The 22978-nt window shown below is 47.1% G+C and overlaps 1 protein-coding gene across 1 annotated transcript; it reads right to left on the minus strand.

Annotated features, from left to right (window-relative positions):
* Positions 1-6960: 6960 nt before the first annotated feature.
* LOC135366728 (phospholipid scramblase 1-like) lies at positions 6961-17430 on the minus strand. Its single transcript, XM_064599572.1, has 7 exons — positions 17322-17430; positions 16035-16125; positions 14628-14705; positions 11012-11151; positions 9948-10112; positions 8547-8708; positions 6961-7366 (listed from the first exon to the last, which is right to left on the minus strand). The coding sequence occupies exons 2-7, from the start codon at positions 16123-16125 to the stop codon at positions 7307-7309; spliced, it is 696 nt and encodes a 231-aa protein (XP_064455642.1). The 5' UTR covers positions 17322-17430; the 3' UTR covers positions 6961-7306.
* Between the last annotated feature and the right edge of the window lie 5548 nt (positions 17431-22978).

Raw genomic sequence — 22978 nt, forward strand, 5'->3', positions numbered from 1 at the left:
CCATTATTCACTCCCACTAAAACGCCACAGCGTCTGCGTCTATCGCGGCATACACGGACGCCCCAGCTCCACAAGGCACCACGCAGTTGCTTCTTCTCGGATTACAGAGGACGCCTAACGAAAACCGAAGAAAACCGTTTCCCGTGCGTTGCCGGTGAGTGAAGCATGCAGTTCAGCAAGCATGCCGCTGTGCAAGACTTTTTGGCCCGGAGAACTCGCTCTCAGTGGCGTATCTAGGGTGTGGCAGGTGTGGACAGGTGCCATGGGCGCCAGGTGAACAGGGACGCCATTATGTGGCCGGGTGTGAATGTACCAGGTCGGGCACTCAACCTGGCACATTCATAAATGATCTAAAGCAACCGCCATTAGAGAGGTTGTAGTGTGAAACCAAGTGCGGACCACACGAAAACGCATCCCCAAGGACATCATGTTAACCATGTTGCCATGGGCGCAGGTAGCTCTAGATACGCCGCTGCTCGCTCTGAATGAACTCCAATAAAATGTCAGTGTGTCGTTCTGTGTAACGCTCATGCGCTTAGATCGGAAGACGTCCGCCATCCTGACGAGGGAAACTGGGGAGGGGGGATCGTCTATATTCTGATGGGCCGCGGGGCGGTGAAGTTTGGGAACTACTGGGCTAATTGGTTGAGCACGGTTTTCACAGCGCGAGAAAAACAAACAGTGTCAGTTCAGCGTCGTCGTCCTTTGTCTCTCTCTCTTGTCTTTGTTTTTCTTGTGGTGTGAAGACCACGCTGTAGTTTTCATCATAACCATGCTACCAGATGCAGCCATGCAAAATGCTTACGTGGCTGCATCTAGTAACATCTTTCACCATATGGTTTTCACCTAGTTCACCATAACCTTACTACTATAGATGCAGCATGCAAAATATCTGCGCTGAACGGAGTTTAACCACAGCGCAGTTCAATTTACAAAGCCACCGTGAAAAACCAACAGTATGGAGCGCCCATATTGGTATACCTTCGAGCTTCGCCCTGTCTTGCTTTCCTACCGTGACGTGTGAGGAAGCTGAACTCGCATTTGCCAGAGAACATTCATCAGCTGCGGCAATTAAGGCTTCAGCCGTGCCGGATGACACGAAATGAGCACTCCCACACGGGTCATGGAATGCCGTCAACCACACCCATTGTGAACGGTGCACGCATGTGTAATGATCTGCCGACAGTTCTATGGTATATCCCAACTATTCAGCATATCGCAGCAGCGTTTGTCGCCAGTGTATTAAGTGAGAACGAACATAAATGTCACGTATACATTGTTTCTAGATTCATTTCTCTTCATACCGACGACAGAAGGTCGTAACCCGTACAGACGACGGCGAACCTAAGTAAAATGTTTTGTGAGACTTCTTCACGTATAAAAGGCAAGAAGTGCCCATACATTAGGTCATGAAGGATCAGTCCAAACCGTAAGCATCATTTTCGGAGGCGTTCAAAGTTCTCTCTCTTACAGTTCCTTGAACGGCATGGCACGCCGCTTCGCTTGGTTCAGAGGACGCGACGGGAACTATCACATGGTCTTCATATTCCACAATTTCTCGAGTGGTTTCCGCGGGAGGACCCGATGCATCCTGCACTGGTACCCCTGACGCCACGTCATTTCCTTGCGCTTCCAAAAATTCAGGTCCTGCTTCAATGATGGCGTCCTGGTACTTGGCTTCTTCAGAATCCAGTGGTACCGTGTAGCTTTTTTCTAACATAGCCGCACCGAGCTCTTCTACCATGCTTCCGGCTACAGCTCCCGTAATGTCATCCGAACGTTCTAGCTGATGCGCCGTTTCCGACTTTACGGTTTCGGAACAAGTCTCTTCGTATGGTTTAGCACTCACTTTCAGATCCATTCCCGGGGCACCTTTTCCAAGCTCCGAATCGCTCTCCCCGTGGGAATGAGTCAGCGGTTCGGGCTTCACGTCCGCCTTGACGTCTTCAACCGGCTGAGTCCTATCCATCGTTGTAGCCCTGGTGTGCCACGATGAATTCATTCCCGCATCATTTTCCAACGAAGCGGTTTCGGTTACAGAAGAAATTTCGTTTGCAGAATTGAGTTTCACTAGTTGAGTTAGCTTCCTGGCGCGGTCCGCCGGACCATGCATGAGATTGGTCTTTGGGGATACAGGGCTTTTTACCTTTGCGTCTGCTTTGCCTTTCAGCTGGACAAGTGACCCAGGTACCCTCCGAGCAGTTTCCTTCACAATGGTCTTGTTGCTCACTGTCAGCTCCGGCAGCTCCCTGTTCCGTTGGGCGACGGGTTTTGCACGTGAAGCGCCGACTGTCGGCGCCGCGGGTACTTGCATGCGAGCGAAACTTTTCAGGACTGGTCGGACAAATGGGGAAACGGAATTTTTGAAAAGGTTTGTCATCGATGCAGGTGCTACATTCCGATTGACATCCTCAGCAGCGCCTGCTGTCGGTTCGGAAGTGTATGTAGATCCCAATGGGTCTGTCGAGCGCGTCGTGCTCGTGACTGCAGCTGCCTGGATGTCTTCCATGGAACCCGATGATAACAATGTGGATGTATGCTTCGTACTCGCCTCCTGTAGAATGCGGTCAATCTCGATATTCCAATCAGTGATATCATTTACCAGGAGGTGAACAATGGCATCTAGCTTTTTCTCCGTGTCTTTGAACTCTTCCGAGAAGCTGGCAATGAACGACGCCATGCGGTCGTGGCACTCCGTGAACTCAAGCGTTACGGCTTCTTCGGAACGTACAGCTGTGGCAGCACGGACGCGGTTCTTTCTGTTCCGCGCTGCGGCAAGGGAGCTAGTCACTTTACCGTAGTAGTGCCGCAGCACAGCGAAGGAGACTAACATGATGCACGTGCTGGCGAGGGTGACGGTGAAATGCTGCCACTGGAAAATCCACGGCACCGGTGGTGATGGTTCGGGCGTCACGAACAAAACAGCTACGACCCAGAAGGCTAAAGACGTGTAGAACATGAACTGCCATGGCATCGTGGAAGGCTTGCGACTGGTGTACTGCGCGGGGCCGTTCTCGGCCATTCTCGACCCTTCGATGTCTATGCTGATCCCGCGAGCAGTATGGACTGCTTCTGCTTCTTCTTTGGAGCTAATATTACAGTCACGTGCTCTCTCTCTCTCTCTCGAGACAGTTGTTTCTTCACTGATCTGTGAGCTGTCAGGAAACTTCGAACGCATGGTGGACCACAAAGGTCACATGAGCAGACCTCCCCGGACAAGGGCTATGTAGTTCTGCCAATCGCCGCTTCACGAAAGGACTTGGCGCTAGTTTTCGTCCGTACATCTTCACGTGACTCGCAAACCAAAACAACATTCATACTTCAAACCCTGAGGTTTACCGTTCTACAGGGTTAGTGTAGCAAACGTTACACATTTCGATCGCATTGTAAAAATAGGATAGTGGTTTGACCCACTCCAAACTTTGCAGGCTGATAGCCATTTGTCTGAAGTTTCGTTGGAATTTTTTTTTGTAAGCGCTATGATCATGCAGAAAGATAATTGAAAATCATCATCAAAATCTCGCCTCATGCATTTTCAGTGGCCTATCCCATACAAACACTGCATTTTATTTTTCTCTGTCTCCTTCACATTCACATCACTTCACACAGGCGGCGCTGCATACAGCGATGTGCAGTGGCGTAGCCACAGGGGGGCTAGGGGGGGCTCGAGCCCCCCCTCTCTACAACCGACCGACCCACACAAATCGTGCAACTCCGAGGAGAACATATGGGGGGATCAGTGTGACGATCGCGAAAGTTCTTGCAGTTCATGGCGTCCATCTAAGCGGCACTCTTGAATAATTTTCGAAGTATGAGCTCTTCAATCTCGTGACACCACTTCATTGGTCATGACAGCCTATACATGTAATCGTATTGTGAACGTCCAAATCAACTTCTTTTTTTTTTCATCCGCAGTTTGCAGAGTGCACAAGTATGTGTGTTGTCGCACACAGGATTAGTAGGGAAGGGGCGAGTTTTCGTATCGAGCCCCCCCCTACATTGGAGGTCTGGCTACGCCACTGGCGATGTGGCATGCCCATTCCAACGTTATGCACCAGTCCTCTTGTTAGTCTTGTTCCGTATATTGGCGCCACTTCTGTGTGGTGAGATGAAGGTGAAGCGCACACAGGCGAAAATGCCGACTTTTGGGTGATATTGGCCATAGAAACTTCATAGAGTGACATTTTGTGCATTTAAATTTTTTCTTCAACAGGACCATAATGCTCCAGCAAAAGACCCAGCAGAACTTCAGACAAATGGCTACCGCTCTGCAAAGTCTGGGGGTTGTCTACACCCCGTCTTCTATTTTTACGATGTGATCGATATGTGTAATGTTTGCTAGACAAACACTGTATATAGTATACGACAAGGGCACATTTACGTACCATGTGGATTGTGGCATCCTTTGGTCACACTACCGGAAGAAGGAACTGCCAAGCAAAACACGTACGTATGTACAGGAGCAACTTGAATGAACAAGTACAGCTCCTGCGAAAGCACGACGAGCACAGCTGACCTACGGAGCACGCGCGATACCTCTATTCTGCACAACTTAAAGTAGCACAGAAGTCATTTTTCACACCCTGTTTTCTCCCTGTAAAACTGTTAACGGTTAGGGCCAGTAAGGTGCACCACGAGAAGTGATTCACACCACCGAGTCATAATTATCCGCAGAAATTGAATTTAAAGCACGTCGCAAGAAGTAATCGTGCGCAACGGTGCCGGAGAGCAGTACCAGCCTGCATGTGATCTGCCCGCGACCTCGCGCTGACGCTACAAAGTCCGCGCTCGCTGATTGGTTCAGAGAAATGTTGTCCGCTACTCGGCTGTTCGGGACTCTGAAAAAGTATCGCTCCTGGTCGGTCATGATTCGGCCTCTCCTTCTATCCCCAATTCTTCTGGGGAACTGGAAAAAACTAGTTTACAGTGGCAAAGAAACAGGGCACTGACCCCCATTGGCCAGAGAAGCAGAAAGCGTGGACCCTGTAACGTCATCGATGAAGTGTGTCGTGCTTCTCCTCATCGTTATACTCGGATTATGCGAGTTCTTTTTTTTTTTTTCTTCCGGGAAACAAATTGCACACATCACAACATTTCGTGGTGTTCGGTAAACTGACACGCACATTTTCATCAGACGTCTTGATCCGATTTCTTTTTTTTTTTTTCTTCTTAATCTCCCTGTGTACTCCTTTAAAGGTGATGGGCGGTGGAGGAACAAAGACATCCCCCACTTGTACTACTGGTTTTCGTTGGTGTGTGTATTCACGTCAGGTTCCTCCACTTGTCAAAAGAGCGTACCTGAGAACGAGGGAGCGTCGTGACGTAACACAGTCACGACACGTAACGTGACTCGTGACGTACAGCGCCACAGCTCAAGCGCGTATAAGCGGTGCATGAGCTGCGAAGAAAGAAACAAGAGGGGGAAAAAAAGTACGGGGATGTTTCAAAGTTCCGCGAGGATCGTGTCGGTCGTCCGCGGCTGGCTTTCTCCGACTGTTTTTGTAAATTCGCTTGCGCAGCGTCGCACCGCCAGAGCGCAAATTTTTTACATGCTCACTCCTGATGGGCAGCTTGACAGATCAGTTAAAGGGGCACTAAACAGCTCCATGAATATTATCCAATTAGTATGCTCTATGAAAGAACGTGGCTCACGATATCCAATTGTGAAATTCATTTTCTTCTAGCAAGCGTCTTTACCACGAAATAATGACATTCAGAGAGCATAATCCGCATGAGTCTCTCCTTCCTACTCGGAGAGCACCTACGTCACACGTGTCGCACGTGTAGCAAAGCTGTATTTCAGTCACTGGAGATTGGGGAGATTTCGGACTCCTAGCCAATGACGGGCCTCGTTGACACAAGCAGCGGCGCGCGGGGAGAACCGGTTGTGGGAAACATTGCTGGTGACGTCGCGGAACAATACAGCGCTGAAACCACTCTAGTGCGCACATGAAATGGAATATTGTGAGCTTTCGATACCTTTTGATTTGGCTACCTTGGGATTGATAAGTGTAAATATATTTAGAATTGACCTCACCTCACGATATTACAAGAAAATCAATGTACAGGCGTCCCGCATTTTGAATGGTTGATGGTGCCTGACGTCAATATGACGTGTGGCTATTGTCGCCAAGGCATCGCAGGGCGGGGCATGAGCGCGAAAGAGTGCAGTGAATATTCGGCCGGTTTGGAGCCATTATTTACTTTTTTGCGACAAAAATGTTTGCTAAACGTCACTGTAGGAAACAAACCACACCGCATTAGGAAAAAGTGCACCTTGCATGCCTGTTTATTGCCCCTATAAGGTTTGGAGCCATGTTAAATGTCACGTCGTTGCGCCTTTAAACTCCTACTGCCACTATACGCTCTGCAAGTAGCTCACGCTCCGCGCAGCTCCTCACTTCCCCCTTTCCCTCAGCCTCTGACGTAACCTAACGTGGCACATGATCGGCAGCCCCCCCCCCCCCCAGCACAAGAAACTGGAGGCGGAGAGCCGACGTGTGTCGGTTGACGAGGGGAGGAAGAAACGAAGTAACCGCAACCACAACATCGAGCATGTTGGTTACTGCGCGCCGACCGGTGAGTGGAGGAACGCTGCCCACGTGATTTCTCCGCCCATTTTTCCCTCCCCTGCGCAGAAGTTCAACTTGCACAGAGTATCAGGTAAGGAGTTTACCGGTTAATCGTAGCATTGACAGAGTGAACTGTGTGCCAAATTTCTTTTGTCTCCAGTGTATCGCAGAATAAGATTTGAAAATATAGTTTCCATCGTCCTCTGACTTTATCTATCGCCAGGTTAGTATATACTTCTTGAACTCCATGACATCAAGTTATCTTGTGCTTTTAATTGCCAAATTGAAGAACGCGCCGTTCCTTGGGAGTAAAAATCTGCCCCGTCTGCCACCATGCATAATGTCGGCTTCGACACATTGCACGAGTAAAATGAAGCGACCACACAGGCAGTTTTAAGTATTTTACTTTGTCATGACTTCGAAGTACGTATATGTAGGTATGTACGTATGAAGGTTCAGATATTCACCGCAGACACTTCTTCGATGTTGGCACAATATGAGTACATAACATACGGGTTTCTTTCGTCCTTACTGAGTAAAAAAATAAAAATAAAAACGAGTGACATAAACGCACGTCCAAGAGATAAAGAAAAAGAATATGAAGGTGCTTGCCAGTATTGAATGATCCAGGTTCGTGAAAAACAAAATCAGTATGATCATGTGATCGATAGCAGTAACACGTCGCATAATGAAATACATGCGGCATTTACTCACGAAAACTAAGGAACAAAAACCTAGAACATTCCGAAGATGTCATTCTCCTTCTGGCCTTGCTTTTCAAAGAACATGAAATCCTGGAAAACAAAGATAAAACTTCAGCGAACAAAACTTTACGCGCATTTCTGTTTCAACAGTTCCAATAATGCATGAAGAACAACAACAACTTTTGTCTGCCGTGGTCGTTAGCCTGTTCGTGTAATGCGTGAGTTGTCGTTGCATTGTCAACTGTAGAGATGGGACAAGCGCAATACTTGCTCGCATCACGCTTCAAAATATTGTACTGGCTTCGCCCTAAAAACGAACACCAGGAAATGCACTACTTTGTCTCCCTTCACGGGAATCATTAGAACGCGATTGGTCTTCCAGGCGTGGACCTTCCTAGCAGCTCTAGGTGACAGCTCTAGGTGAATGCAGGGGAAACTGCGAAATCGTGTGCAAACTGCGCTCAACATGCAGGGTGTACCCAGAGGACAGCAGGAGGCAGTGGCGTCCTGGCCGACTTCAGAGGGAACTGTGTCGAGATTCGTCTGGAAAGTCTTCGGAAAACCCAGGGAAAACCTCAGACAGCACAGCCGGTGGTAGGATTCGAACCCACCACCTCCCAGTGTTCGGCACAACCTTGGCTACCACCAACGAGCGCTCGGCCATGTTGTTGGTAATTAAATTTTAAATTATCGTTCTGGGAGCAAAGATGTAAATAGGAAAGTTGTATACAGATCCCGACAAAAGTTTACGGAACACCAGAGCGACGTATTTCTTGATCTCGGCGCCACCCCAGCGGCGAACGGGAGTGGAAACACTTACTGAGAGGTGCGTCGAGCACCCGGTCACGTGTTTGTGAGTCTATCTGCTCCTGTTTGCAGCAACCGTGTCGCTCAGATGACTATATACACCACCCCAGTGTTCCGTAAACTTTTGTCGGGACCTGTACAGCATGGCGAGAAACATGCGATCGTTATGCTGAACACTGGCCTGCCTCCGTGGTAGCGTATTACTGATCCTTACTTACTGGTCCCAAGGTTGCGGGATTTACCCAGGCCGCGGACGCCAGCAATTTGGCGACAGGGTGCAAGTTGCTTAGACACGCCGTCTTCCGCGAGGGAGGTTATAATACGGCGCGATTAGCTTTCGGCACAGATCGTTCATGATCGCAGTCGCCTCGCGACGTAAAGTCACGAATTATTATTATTATTATTATTATTACTCTCAGGCTCAAGAGTAACCTTTCCAAGAACATCACAGAATTTCACTTACGATTAGGAATGCTGCTGCAATCATGACGGCCTTCATGCTGACGTCCAGATCGATTGGAAACGAAATGCCAAAATTGTCGGCATCCGTGAATATTTCTTTAACTAGCCCCGACCATTGCTTGCTGATCTTGCCCACGCAAACTTTACCGTCTCTTGATAAAATCTGAAAAATAAACGCGGTGTCAGAGCATCACTGGTGCAACGGGGAAAGAGTTCGGGTACGCTACGACAGTTCGACTCTGCGCACATGAGAGGGTCAATTTTGGGGAAACCTCGTGACAAAGTGTCTGCCCACTCACAAGGCAACGATAAGGGGGTATTCGTGGAGCGGTACGGGTCGAAAGAAGAAACTACGTGTGCCTCAACATTGAAACGTTATCCCCTTATTTGGGAGAGGACCAATGAGGTCGCTCCGAGGGCAATAGGGGAAAGAAGGAAATGGCTGCGCCATCAGCCGGCATAAGCCGGCTACTACGTGTGGCCACAGAAAGGCTGTGTTTCGAAGTCGTGTGCGGCGATTGGTTGACATCTTGGCTGGCCGCTGCGTGATTGGTGGGCTTTATATGCAAGCTGTCCCAGCTAAATGCGAACATATTTTTAAAACTATATATATCTTTTTTTCATTTGAGATGAAGTCAGTTGCAATGTAGCATATGATGAAGGGCACTCCGTAACAGGGTACCAGCAAACTCGTAAGGCGATGTTTTAGTTAACTTTCAATAATTTACTTTTTAGTTATAAAAGCTACGAACTTGTCCCGATGGGAATATCTGGTCCCTTTGGTCACCTGATACCGTAGCCGTTTTCAGAACAGAAATCCGTTCGAGAGATCGTCCGCAGAAAAATCGTGAAGGAACACCATGTTTTCTTTATTTTGCTCATTGCCCATCTCCAGAGGCGTGTCTTCCCTTCTCTCCAATGCGAGAGGATGACGGAGCACCCTATATCGCCTCTTGCGTCCAGGAAAAATATTAAAACAGAACATGCAACTCAAGATGAGGGCAGTTCCCGATATATCCCGATTTTTGTGACCGATCTATCGAACGGATTTTTGTTCTGAAAACGGCTACTGTTACGCGGCTACTGTTACTACTACTACGGCTATAAAGTTAATTAGGACATTGCCTCAGGTGTTTGCTGGTGCTATCTTAAGGAGTGCCCTTCAGCATATGCTATATTGCAACTGACATCCTCTCTCTATATATATATATATATATTTTTTTTTTAATCTGTTCGCATTTAGCTGGGACACCCTGCATGTCTACGTGCGAAGGAGCGAGAGCAGGCATTAAGCAGGTCTTCTGTGATTAGGTGGCGTTGGTCCGGATACTTGTTGCGTCATTACTGGAGCGTAGTGCAGAAGTAAAAGAAAGCGCAAGTTAGAGAAAGGAAGAAAGAGTACCCGGAATGATACATCGCCGCAGCAGTTCCACCTGCAGCAAGGACCGTCAATCTTGAGTACGGTTTCTCTAGCCGCGTTCTGAATGCTGAAGTTTGGGTACAAAATGCTCCAGTCCTGCACCACGTATCCAATAGGAGTCCCCGGAGGAGAAGTGACTTCTATTTCCTGCAACGCGGTTTACAAAGCAAAAAGTAATGACAGTTTCAGAGATGCGCATTGTGGTGGTAGATCATGGGGACATGATCTAGTATACCTGTTGTCACACGAGCTACACCCACACGGAATATAATTAAAAAACAAACAAACAGATGCTCACTCACGGGGCGGAATATCGAAAGTAGCCTACTGCACTATCGACGACATCATCCGCCCTGTCGTCTGCTATTGAATATACAGGGTGTTTCACCCAAAAGTGATAAAAAATTCTAACTGACCACGTACTCGCCGGAGGATTCTGGGACTTTTGGCAAGTACTATCTGGAAACGTTTGCCGCCATTTAGGAAGGCTTTGGACAATTTTTAATTGAAGGAAATTTATATTTTTCAATGTAACTTTGAATATTACCGCGCGAACCTCACATATTTTTTAGAGAAATATGAAGACCTCCATGGATAACCGCAGACCCAACAAAAACTATGCACAGTATAGTGATAGAAGTAGTCGAAAAAATTTTGTGAAAGTTTCGATTTAGCCCCGCCTACTTGATTGTTGCAAAAAAGCGCGCACGGAAGGTGCGGCTAGAGGAGGAAGTGTTCCCGCCTCCTCTTTTACCTTTCCTGCGACACAGCCACAAGATACTCCGTAGCAGACGACAGGACAAGGCGCTGACGGCGTCGCCTGCCAAGTGTCATCTCCTAAGTGCGCAGTATGCCACTCCCAATATTCCGGCTACCGTGTGAATGCCCCAGATAACACTCGGCTGCACTTCTGTTCGCGAGCAGTGTTTTCGCTTTTTCTCCCACTTACAATCTTCCGCGAGCATATCGCCCGCGTGAATACACGATAAGCGGAACAAAATAGCCGGAACATAAGCGGTAACAAGGATTCACTCTTTTCACGTTACCTGAAGGCAGCAGGGGCACAAGCAGCTCGTGCATCTGAGCGGCCTGTTGATGTGAATAACCTCCATTTTATTGTTGTCAACGATGTTCATGTCGAAGGGGCGGATAGGACCACAGCAGTTCCGCGTGCAGCAGTCGCTGTCTGCAGTAGCGTGTTATCCCGTGAACATTTTCAGCATGTCGACCATTGCATCCAATTCATTACACAATCACTAATGCAAGTATTGCCTGTTACACATTTCGTGTCCGCACTAATTATGGACAGGGATTTTTTTTTTTTTAGAATAGGAAAAACCTTTTTCATGAGACCATTACCAGGCGGCCCACCTTACGGGAAGTTGTTCTAATTGATTTTGACCAATTAACTTTTTAATTGTGAAAGGTGCAATTTCAGCGCGACGACATCTGCTCCTTTTTTGGTGCGCTGAAGCAATTGCCGTATTCAGAAAAACGACCGAGTCAATATATTATGAGGAAATGGGACCAGAAATAAAGGCAAATTTGATAAACATTTTTGTCGCGCATTTGTCATGCCACAGAAACGCGCTTTCTCTTACCCTCATATGCGAGGGAGAAAAAGAGCTGCTGCAGCGCACCCTACAGCGGCCAAAAAGGTTTAGCTTTTAGAAACGAAAGAAAAAAATATATCAAATTTGGTTCATAGAGCGCTCAAGCTAAAGTAGCACAAACCTGTATGAGTTTGCACTATCAGGTTTCTGGGTTACCTTCCCAAGCAGCACAATGTAATGAAAGTCCAGTGCAATAGGGGTGGTCGGTACGTGTCTTATCAGAGTACTTCAGTTTCACAAGTGTGTTCAAGGTCTTCCACCTAGATGTCCACCCCTATTGCACTCGACTTTCAGTACATTGTGCTGCTTGGGATTGCTCTGACATAGTGATAAGAACATTCCTGGAAAAGATCAATGCTGATGAACTTGTTTACCTCGTATTCCCCTTACCTCGTTGCCCAGGTGACAGACAAACGAATATCACTACATCAACCGGCATGTTATTATTATTATTATTATTAGTAGTAGTAGTAGTAGTAGTAGTAGTAGTAGTAGCTGTTGTTTTCTGTGAATCGTATACGTCTTTCGTTTCTGTTGCGAGCTGGAAAGGACTTTTTTTTGGAGAGACGAGCTGGAGACGTATTTTGCCAGCGTAAACTATACCGTGCTTTTTCGGTGACATGGTAGCCCATTTCTCCTTAGTTTAAGTGTCATAATGTGTCATAATAAGTGTCATAATGCCGTGTCGTCATCGCATCTTTGGAAGTGGTCGACAGTAGAGTCGATAAATGGGGTAAGAGTATCGCTTTCGCTTTCCGCGCCGGAGCCGTGTCCGTGATTGGGCCGATCGTGTCACGTGGTTTCTCCTTCTAAGAACGCGCCGTCCATGTTGAGTCTCTTACGTCCAAAGCCGGTTTCCTCTGTTGCGGGCACGACCATTTCTATAATACATAGAGGTATAACATAGTACAATAATAATAATAATAATTAATTAATATAATACATGTATTATAGAGATGGTCGTGGTTGCGAGCTGGCTCGACTGGGCGCAGTTTTCCGGCGGAGAAGGGGGTGATGGGCGTCCCGTTGCTAGGCGACGCAGTCACGCCGGACCCAATATGGCGGTCTCGCTCGCCGGCGTGGCTCAGTGTCGCTACTCTGCTCCCTATTTAGTGATTCCAGTCGACAGTACGGGACCTCATGTGCAAAATGCCACATTATCGGATAAAAATAATTACCGGGGTCGCAAGTTGTCCAAAACGGCGCGCACAAACTGTTAAGGCTTTATTTACAAACGGATTTGCCTCCGGTCACGGGCGCTGCCATCAAGAAGGTGTGCGTTGGCGTTTGCTGTGACGTGGACCGGCACCTGTTCAGAATGCATTGCGTTCGCCCAGCACGCTTTCGTCTCTGGAGCAATACATTGGAGGCCACCCCTGTGCTCGGAAGGGAAAGGCGCCGTCCAGACGCCTGCGTGGCCACCTTTTCTCCATTGGGCGTGCTCTGATTGGCGGCGCAAATAATGACGTTTTCGCCTTTCTCAGAGAGTGAGAGAGGTGTCGGGCGTACTGTCAACATCCGGCGTCTGCTCTTCCATTGTATTCCATCAAACAACAGTCAAACTACGCCACTATTTCGCGTGATGTTTTCGAGAAGGGGGTCAGTGGGTCAACGAGGAATAAAATGACAACATAGTTTTCAGATCGACAGGAACGGATGCGACCGTCCCTTTGGAAGAGAAGCATATTATTCTTTCTTTTCTTATCTCATCCTTCTTTCACCGTTTGTTAGTTTATCATTTATTTCTTATTTATTTTCTCTTCTTTTTATTTATTTTGTTCTTTTATTTATTTTTCTCTTTTCTTTGTGGAATAGCAAGCCGACGTCCCGTTTGGCTGACATTTCCTCCCTTTTTTGTTCTTTGTTCTAATAAATATATCTCCCCTTCTTTTTCGCCCGAGCCCCGAGGTAGGAGCAGTTCAAAGAACGTAACGTAATGCTTTTGTTTTTCTTTGGTTCCTGCAAGCCACAGACATTTTCCTCCCCATTGGGAGCGCCTTTGGTATCCCCCATCTCTCACTCACGTTTAAGCAGGGGCAAGGGGCAAAGCGCGCCTCTGTCGAAACAACGACAATGACCACCAAACCTGCCTTCATTTCCATGGCCACCGCCTGGCGTTTTTTGGCTCGACCGTTTCTTTTTCTTTCTGAAGACAGCAACAGCGCCACGGCCCCAAAAGAAGCAGATGCCGTCTTCTAGTTAAATAGTTCCTTGGTCAAAATTAACGGGGACTATACTAACCCATTAATGACGGCACTAATTAATGAATAAACCGTTTGGTATGCCGTGCGTTTATTTTAGACGAGCACAGCTTTCCTTCTTTTCTACGTGTCTTCCCTTTCCCTTTGGTCTCTCTCTCTCACTCTTTATTTTTTTGCCGTTTTTGCAGGTTGGTTGTACGGCCAGGGGGACTTCTGTCCAAGAAAGTATGTAACTTCTAGATGACTAATCACCTAACATTTATTAGTTCACTTATAAATGAGAGATAGCAGAATTTGAGGCGGTCATTGTTTAAAGCCTACACTTTTTTCTTGTTCTGAGACGAGCACGTAATTTGTCATATCAACTGCCAGATTTTGTTAGACGCGCCAGTTGAAACCGAAACCATGGTATGGGAAACGGGAATGGGAGGTATTATGCTTCCTGCGCTCGCGTTGTTCCTTATTCTTCTTATCTGCATGGCAAATTCTGGCGATGGATGCGTTAAAATACGAGCTGGTTTCGTTTTTCTTTTCCTTTTTTTTTTCGAATTTTTGAAAATGAGATGGCTTTCAAAAATGACTACCTACGATCCTGCTATCTCAAATTTGCCAGAAAACCTCTGATTACAAATTGATTCCTTAATTCAATTAAATTAGACATCTCTGTGAGCACAGAATGTCCGCATAAATCACATGCAAAAAAACGGCCCCTGTGCTCACCTTCACAGCTGTGCTATAAAAAAGGAAATTCTGTGCCCGTTAGAAATAAACGCTCTGTACATGTGCTAGCGAAATATTGTAGCCTGCAGGTCTACTATGGAACTCAAAATTTACTCAAAATTACGTACCTTCTGCTGCGTAGTATATTTTCTGCCCCATTGAGTTGAGGATGGTGTATTTGTTTGCTGTCTCGAAGCCAGTGAATGCTGTAATACGACATGTTAAAACTATAATGCGGTGGGAAGCACACACGTGTCTTAACAAAAAGTAAGAAGCAGTTAACTATGCACGTGGCATGGAGCGAGCGCTAAAACTGTGAACATTCAGTTAACTACCTGTAGTCGAGTTGTGAAAGACGGGCAAGTTGGCGGGAGTCCATATAATTGGGATGTAGTTCGGATGTAGGATGTATAAAAAGGCTCTAGACCACACAATTTTATAATTCTTATATCTTTCTTAGATTCAGTGTATACCCTTCTTTTACTTGTATGCGGTATTTACCTTTCAAACACTTTCGCTAGTTTTTAAAATCCAGTGGTCCCGGTAACGGACTACTGCCCTTCGGGATAAGCGATCGCACAAACAACAACGGACAGCACGTGCACTTAGCTCGTGCTGTGTTGTTCCATTTTGCTTTCGTGTGTTCTTCTATTGAACTACTTATAGTGACCACTACTACGAAAACAGTGACTTACGATATATCAGAGATACGTCAACGGCAGTGTCAAGAAGTATAAGTAAAAAGTGTAGACTATGAAGACCACTCAAACCTTGGTATCTATAAGTCTATCCGCTGAGTGTCAAAGAGAGAGAGAGAGAAAAAAAAACCTGTACCAGTATCACTATAGTATAGCTGTGCACTAGGTATCTCTTTTTAAACTAAATAAATATCTTTGATATGTTAATGCACTACAGTTAACTCGAAAGAGCCGAGAGCACACACGTATTAACTATTATTAACCGCCGCTTATTAGTTATTAGCCGCTTATTAACTATCTAATCATTGTGATGTATTTGATATCTTGTGTTCATGTGATGATATTATATGATGTAATAACCGTATACCCACTCCCTCACGAACTCTTGAGAGCTCAATAAATAAATAACTGCATACTACTTACACTACTTATTTGATTTATGCATACGAAACGAAAGCCGCGTCTGTTGTGATAATGAAACCCTCTCTTTGCATTCTACCATTTGTGTCAGCTTATGAGTTATACAGTCAAACTCCTTTATAGCGAACACCTTTTTAACGAAAATACCACTACAGCAAATTTTTTTGCGGTCCCGCTGGAGCCCTATTGGTCCAATAATGGACATCCTTTTTAACGAAAATACATTTACTGCGACTTTTTTTTTTTTTTTGCTGTCCCCTGAGTTTCGTTGTAAAGGAGTTTGACTGTACCGACGAAGAAAAAGATTGTTAAAAAAGCATAATCGTAAATAACGGTGAACAGGAACCCACCCTCCGATGCCATTCAGAGAAGACACTTGAACGGAACAACAAAAGCAGTAGACAATACCAACTTTACCTTCCAACAGTTCAACCTTTTGCTTGATAAGTACCTGGTCTACCATGGCGAGGTATTCCAGACCCGGCGGACAACTTCCTGGGTTCATCATCTGCGTCAGTGCAAAGCCAATAACGAACTACCGCTGACTGCCGTGCACACACAGCACAGTTCTGCAAGTTACACAACAACGCGTAACACAAGCCACAAAGGAATTTCCCAGCATGACACATTCACCCCGGATATGAAACCGAGCAGAGACGAACGCAGCCAGAGTGAGAAAGCGACATACGCAATGTTCCGGCAGATAGGCGTGCTGGCTGCACTATGTGCCTGTGTGGGAAACGCCGACTGAAATGATATGGGTTACATGGGGAGCAGGTGCTTCTGTTTCGCGTATCGCCTGCTTGGGTTCCATGCAGGCGAAAGGGACGACACAATAATTGATTCTATATTGCAAGACGCGTCGGTCTACGTTCTTTTGCATCTGTGAGAATTATAAATATTGCACACGTTTCACTTGCATAGATTGTGAAGTAGGGTAAACCCCCGTTATAACGATACCGCCTTTTTCGAACCATCGCTCTATTCGAAATCTCACGCTGTGTCGACCGAAATCTGTGCGTTTCGACCCCCATCATTCGAGGTGTCGTTCGTTCTCGTTCGATAAATTCAGTCACGGTCTTCCAGTCATCGTTATGGTTGATACAACGACATAAACAACGTTAAATAAATTGCACCAAACGCACGTGGTTGTGTGGGTAGAATTGCTGATGGTGTGAACAGCCGGCAATACAGCGACGAGCAACATCGCTGCGTCGTAGCTCTGCCTATCTATGAACACGCCGCAGTGTGTGAAAAAGGGGGCGGTGTTCATCGTTATCACATAACGGAAATAAATGTGTACAATCCTCTCTTTTTCAAAGTCGCCAAGTGATCGGGTGACGCTTTCCATTGCACAGTATAGCTGTCAGAACGTGCTCGGCACGTCCGCTTGCAGAAACCGTCCTGGTATAGAGGATCTGGAGCTCCAGAAGACATCGCAAGATCCACCCGACCTATTCGCTATATTGCTATTTAAACAAGACGAATCGAATTATTTAGCAGTGGCATATTGTGGGTCATGTCCTGGTTTCGGTTTCACTTTCTTAAGGACTGCAGCTTCTACCTTTGCCACGCACAGGGACGCTTCGCACGCGTTTGTCTTCAACGCCCGTCCCTCAAAGGCCAACACAAAATCTCGTAACCGTAATAAAAAACAACAACAACAACAACAACAAAACCGATAATTGAGCAATACAAACTCACCGTCTGCAGTGTTTTCCCACTTCCTGCTCAACAATGCTATGACGCCGCACAGAGTGAAGCTTCAAGCTTGAAACAGGAGCATGGTTCAGCCTTGCTGTTTATCTATGAGTAAACAGGGCAACGTTATCGGGACGTTATGAATAGCGTGCCGAACGGACTATGTACAAAACGCTTTCTCTACGCTTCAAGATGTCGCTTTTACGAAGAATCGTGCAAGCAGGGTTTACGTCAACGCAACGTGTTTTTTAACGATGAAAGATGAATGTGTGGGGGGAGGTGTGTTAGCTTAGCTCAATTGGTAGAGCCCTTTCACCGGTAATCCGGAAGATGTGGGTTCGAGTCCTACAGCTGGCTAACCTTTCCAGTGACTTTAATCTTTCATCGTTAATTTCTTAAGCAATTTGAGGCTTTGTATGTATTTGTCCTTTCTATGTTGTTCCAGCCTCAGAACATCAGTTTCTCTGTGTTTTTTTTTAAATTTCGAGCCAAGATAAAAGTCGCGTTGTCGCAGAAGTGGTTAATATTGATAACTTGATATAATCAAAATTCAAATTCACTTCAATTCGGTCACAACGGTTAAGGGATCACCTTTATGGTCACGTGTGCGTTGACGTTTGCTGTGACGTGTGTGTACCTTGAAAGCAGTACAAAAGAAAGCGGGATTCATGCCCCCGCGTGGTTCGTGAAGGGAAACCGCCAATATTTGCGTTTTCCTTCTTCTCGCTTTCTCAAGACGGGGTCCATTGCGGAACAGCCTCAGCGGATGAATTCAGTTCCTTTTGTATTGATGTCAAGATAACGGCATTTCGTTTCGCGAGGAGGAGAAATTTTTGTGCCCCATTAACGTCACGCGTCCCTGCTTGCAGAGTTTTGTTCTTGTTATTTGCCGTCAGGTTGCACTTCTGCCTTGAGTGCTATGTTGGTTATACAAATCATACCGTTCTCCAGAGGCGCAGCTAGAAGAGGGTTTCATCCCCTTCCGAAATCGTACCTTTCGTATTGCATTTGAGAGAGAGAGAAACGAGGGTGAAATCCTCCTCCCCCATGACAAGTTGCCATAGAACCTCTACCGAAATATTTTTCTGGTCACACTGCAGCCGTATACTCCAATTGAATGATGGCACCTGTGTTTGTCCGTCTCTTTTAGTTCCCGTGAAAAAAAAAAAAAATCGGTACGGTGTGTTGTTCGTCTCTTTTACAGCGATAGCTGTATGAGAGAACTTCATTAACATTATTCGTAACATCTTATTCTGCGGCAAGCCATTGGTTGGCACAGCAGAAAATCACTATCACAGCAGCAAGGAAACTATCACTAACTGTTACGAACTACACAGACACAACAGCGGCGCAAGCCTTCTTGTTAAAGGAAATTTATTAGACTCAAGAACGGAATAAGAACTGCTACTTCTGCGGGCGCCACAACCCGCCGTAGCGTGACCAAGCACGGCACATCGTTCACTGCGAGGTACCTTACACTCGCTCCGGATATGGCCCTCGGAGCCGCATCTGCCGCAAACTCTCTTGACGCCCTTGTAAAGAACCATCGCCCGGTCACTGCCAACGACTAGGAAGTTGGGCACTGGTTTTCTCATGTCAAACTCTACCAGGCGGATGCCGTTTCGGATATTCGGACGGTCTTTGTAGACCGGAAACGAAAACGCTTTTACTGTTCCAAAAGGAGCAAGGGCATGAAGAAGAGCGTCATCGGAGACATACTCGGGGAGCTGCTTGACAGTATAGTGTCCTGGAAGTTGTAACAGGTTCCAACGGTACTTCAACATCGCCCATGACAACCTTCCCGGCTTCGAGGAAGGAGTCACGTGCACGTGTATGCTTCGCAGTCACTTGGAAGCGGAGACCGCCTTGGTGTTGAAGCGAGTGTACATGGTCATCACCGACCAAATCACAGACGGCATCAAGGACGCCGTCTACGGGAACCCCATCGGGGACAGTGAAGTTGAAAGCGTGATCCTTGGGAGGTCTCACGGCGGTGGCCAAGACGGGCGCCGCAGGGACGCTGGTAGACACGTTGTAGAGTCCTGGGGTAGATCACTCGAGGGCAAGCCGACACCGGGAGGCCGCAACTAATTAAATCACGGGAAACTTGATAAATCTATGGCGGCCATAATAAATCTGCGACTGTTCGGGAACACTTCTTCTTCTTCACCGCCGACGGCGTATTTTGAAGCTGCTTTCGCTCTTCCTCCGTCTCGTTCGCTCGCTTTCGGGGCCGAGCAACGGCATAACGCTGCTTGACGTTGCCTGTGTTTTGGATCTAGTGTTTTAGCTGCTTGAAGCCTGGACCTGTTGCTCGTATGCGCAATTTCAGCTCCTTTGACCACTTTTATGTCGTTGCTGAAAATCGCAGAAATGTTTGATTTTTTTAGGTCGAAATTTCAGGGTTATTGACTGCAGTGGACAAGAGTGAGGCGCCCTTGAGTACCTATAGTTAATTTGAGCTCAGGGCAACCCCTTTTGCGTTTTTAGGTCAAAATTCGATAGGACGGGATGAATGTAGATAGTGTTCGAGGGTATTCGGTGGTGGAGCACTGCACGGGCCATATTTTTAGGCCCAGACCCGGCCCGAGCCCAGCCTTCCTTTGATTGGCTAGGCTAGGTATCCAGCTAGGTAGGCTAGCTAGGCTATTGGCTAGGCTTGGCTAGGTATCCAGCGCAAGGCCCGATGGCTGGATACCTAGCCCGGGTTTTCCCAAGCCCGAAGGATTCTAAGCTTCTCAAGCCCGGCCTGAGACGAGTAGCATAGCCGCGAGTCCGACCTAGGCCCGGTAATATACGTACCCGAGCCCGGCCCGGGGCCATAATGGTCAAACCCGAGCCCAGCCCAGGTCCACAAAAGAGAAAGCTCTACCCGACCCGCCCATGGGCCGGGCCGAACTCCGGTTTTCGGGTATGCCCGAGCCCGTGCAGTGCTCTAGTAGGTGGTAACACTGTATGCTAGAAGAGCCGCACCCAGACATGGACGGATAAGTAGACCCCTTAAGAGACTTAGAGACTTAGCTCACTCACGACCTGAAGTTTATTGAAGAAAACCCAGCACGAAAAGTTGAAGTACAAGTTGCAATATACCAGGTGCATGACCAAGCGGTTTAAGGCTCATTGGTGGTAGCCAAAGTCCTGCTGAAGACTCGGAGGTGGTGGGTTCGAATGCTACCACCAGCTGTGCTGTCCAAGGTTTTCCTTGGGTTTTCCGAAGACTTTTCGAACGAAGGTTGCACAGTTCCCCCTGAAGTCGGCCCTGGACGCATACAAACCCTCTCCCCCACTCCTTCCTGGCGTCCTCTCTCCATCTGTCCACATCTGCACGCCGCTCATAGCCACAGTTGCTTGCACAGTTGCAAGGAATAAAAAATTGAGTGGCAATATAAAGTTGCAATACAAAGTTGAAAAATACAAGGGTGACGTAATAAGCATTCCCACGGCCAACACAAGCTTTGTGCGCAGCCAGTTGAAGAGAGTGCATCGATTCTGCCTAAGTAATCAATTCGCTAGATAAGAGAATTTAGCGGGCCACGACCCAGAAATGCCGGCTGCTTGGGCACACAACTGAAGATGAGCTAACACATTCATCAAGGCTGATCACTTCCATTAGAAGCACTTCCAATATGTCCCTGACGGACTATCCCTAAATTTCCCTTCCACTGATGCAAACCTTTATAGAACAGAATAGAACATTTATAGAATAGTTCCATAGAATATCAGTGGAAATAAAATTTACGTATTTAAGAAATTTCGGAGCTTACCTCTTTTGCTATCGCCAGCGAAAAAAAAAAAAATAAGTGCTCAAATCCAGCCGAAATTGAGCACAGATAATCAGCAGGAGCTTCGCATTAATTGAGGCAGGAAATTGGGCTCAAACAAGACCTTGAACGCCCCCAAAATACGAAGAAGCTTACTTGCTCGCCATTTTTAGCGAAAAGGAAATGTGCACAGTTGACGCAGGAAAGTAGACTCGAGCCTGCCCTTGGCGATACCTGTTCTCGATGTCTGCCAGCGACATTGTCACGTCTCTTGATCGAGTTCCAAGTACGAAGCGTTGAGTCCCCGGGAGCGTGACTGCCCATCTTGTTGTAACGCCTATTGAGCGTAGCTCTTCCTTCGTCCAGTACTTCGCCCTCGTCAAACTTCAACATCGTACTATACTGTGAGCCTTATGTCCTTATATCTACACTAGGGAAATTGGGAAACTTCACAAAATGCCTTTCAGAGTCAACAGATCAACCGTCGTTTCTGGAACCGGTTCAACGGCTCCTTCGTCGTCCGCAATCACCGCCGTCTGCTCCTTTCCATCCTACTCGTCTCCATCGTTCGCACATCTTCATCCTCGTTATCCTCGTCTCCCGCACTGGAGAGATTGCCTTCGTCGATGCCTTTCTTCTTCTTTGCCTGAGCATCTTCGTCCTGGTTGATGTCGCTCATGTCCTCGCCGAAGAGACCTTCACCATTGGCATTCCCCTTTTTCATGTCGCCTTCCCTGTCTTCCGCGCTAGCGTTCTCGTCGTCTGAACCTAATACAGCTGATTCTGACATCACTGCTGTCAGAAAAGCAGCATCACCACGTGGCGAAAAGCAACTCCACCATCCACGAAGAAACGAAGACGGTGGTATGCCGTTTGCCTTTTCAGAAACAACTTGAACCCTGCAGCATTACGCAAGGTGACCGTTTCCAGTTGCCGGAAACAACTTCAACCTTGCAGCTTTATGAAGTGAGACCGTCATCAAGCACGGGTCAGGTACCACTCGCAGGAAACAACTTCAGATGCACGGGTCTCGTACCAGCCGCATGAAACAACTTCAGGTCTGCACTTTTATGATAGAAGACTATCATCAAAGACGGATCTGCTACTAGTTGCAGTAAACTACTTGAGCCGTCCACTTTTTTGGCAGAAGATCGTTTCTTAACCTGAATCTGGTACCAGTTGCAGGGAACAACTTCAGGCCCCCACCTTTATGACAGACGCCCATTACATAACACCGGTCTGGCGCCAGTTGCAGGAAACCAATCCAGCCCGGCCCTTTTATGATAGAAGATCGTTATGAAATATTGAGCTGATGCCAGTTACAGGAAACAACTTGGGCTCCAGCACTCCATGATGGAATACCATCATCAAAGACTGATCTGGCACCAGCTGCAGGAAACAACTTCAGCCCACCACTTTTATGGCAGAAGACAGTTTCCTAACATGGAACCTGGTACCAGTTGCAGGGAACAACTTCAGGCCTCCATCTTTATGGCAGGCGACCATTACTTTACACCGGTCTGGTGTCAGTTGCAGAAAACAAATCAGCCCTGCACTTTTATGACATAAAATCGTTATGGAAGGTTGAGCTGATGCCAGTTACAGGACAAAAACTTCAGCGCAGTATTCCAATGACAGAAGGCTATCATCAAAGACGGATCTGGTACCAGCTGCAGGAAACAACTTCAGCCCTCCACTTTTATGGCAGAAGACCGTTTCCTAACATGGATCTGGTACCAGCTGCAGGGAAGAACTTCAGGCCTCCACCTTTACAGCGGACGACCGTTACCTAACAAGGGTCTGGTGCCATTTGCGGGAAAGAAACTCAGCCCCGCACTGGTGCCAGCTACACTGCCAGCTGCACTGGTGCCAGCAACAGGAAACAGCTTCAGTCCAGCA

Source organism: Ornithodoros turicata, chromosome 8 (assembly GCF_037126465.1).
Source record: "Ornithodoros turicata isolate Travis chromosome 8, ASM3712646v1, whole genome shotgun sequence".
NCBI lineage: Eukaryota > Metazoa > Arthropoda > Arachnida > Ixodida > Argasidae > Ornithodoros > Ornithodoros turicata.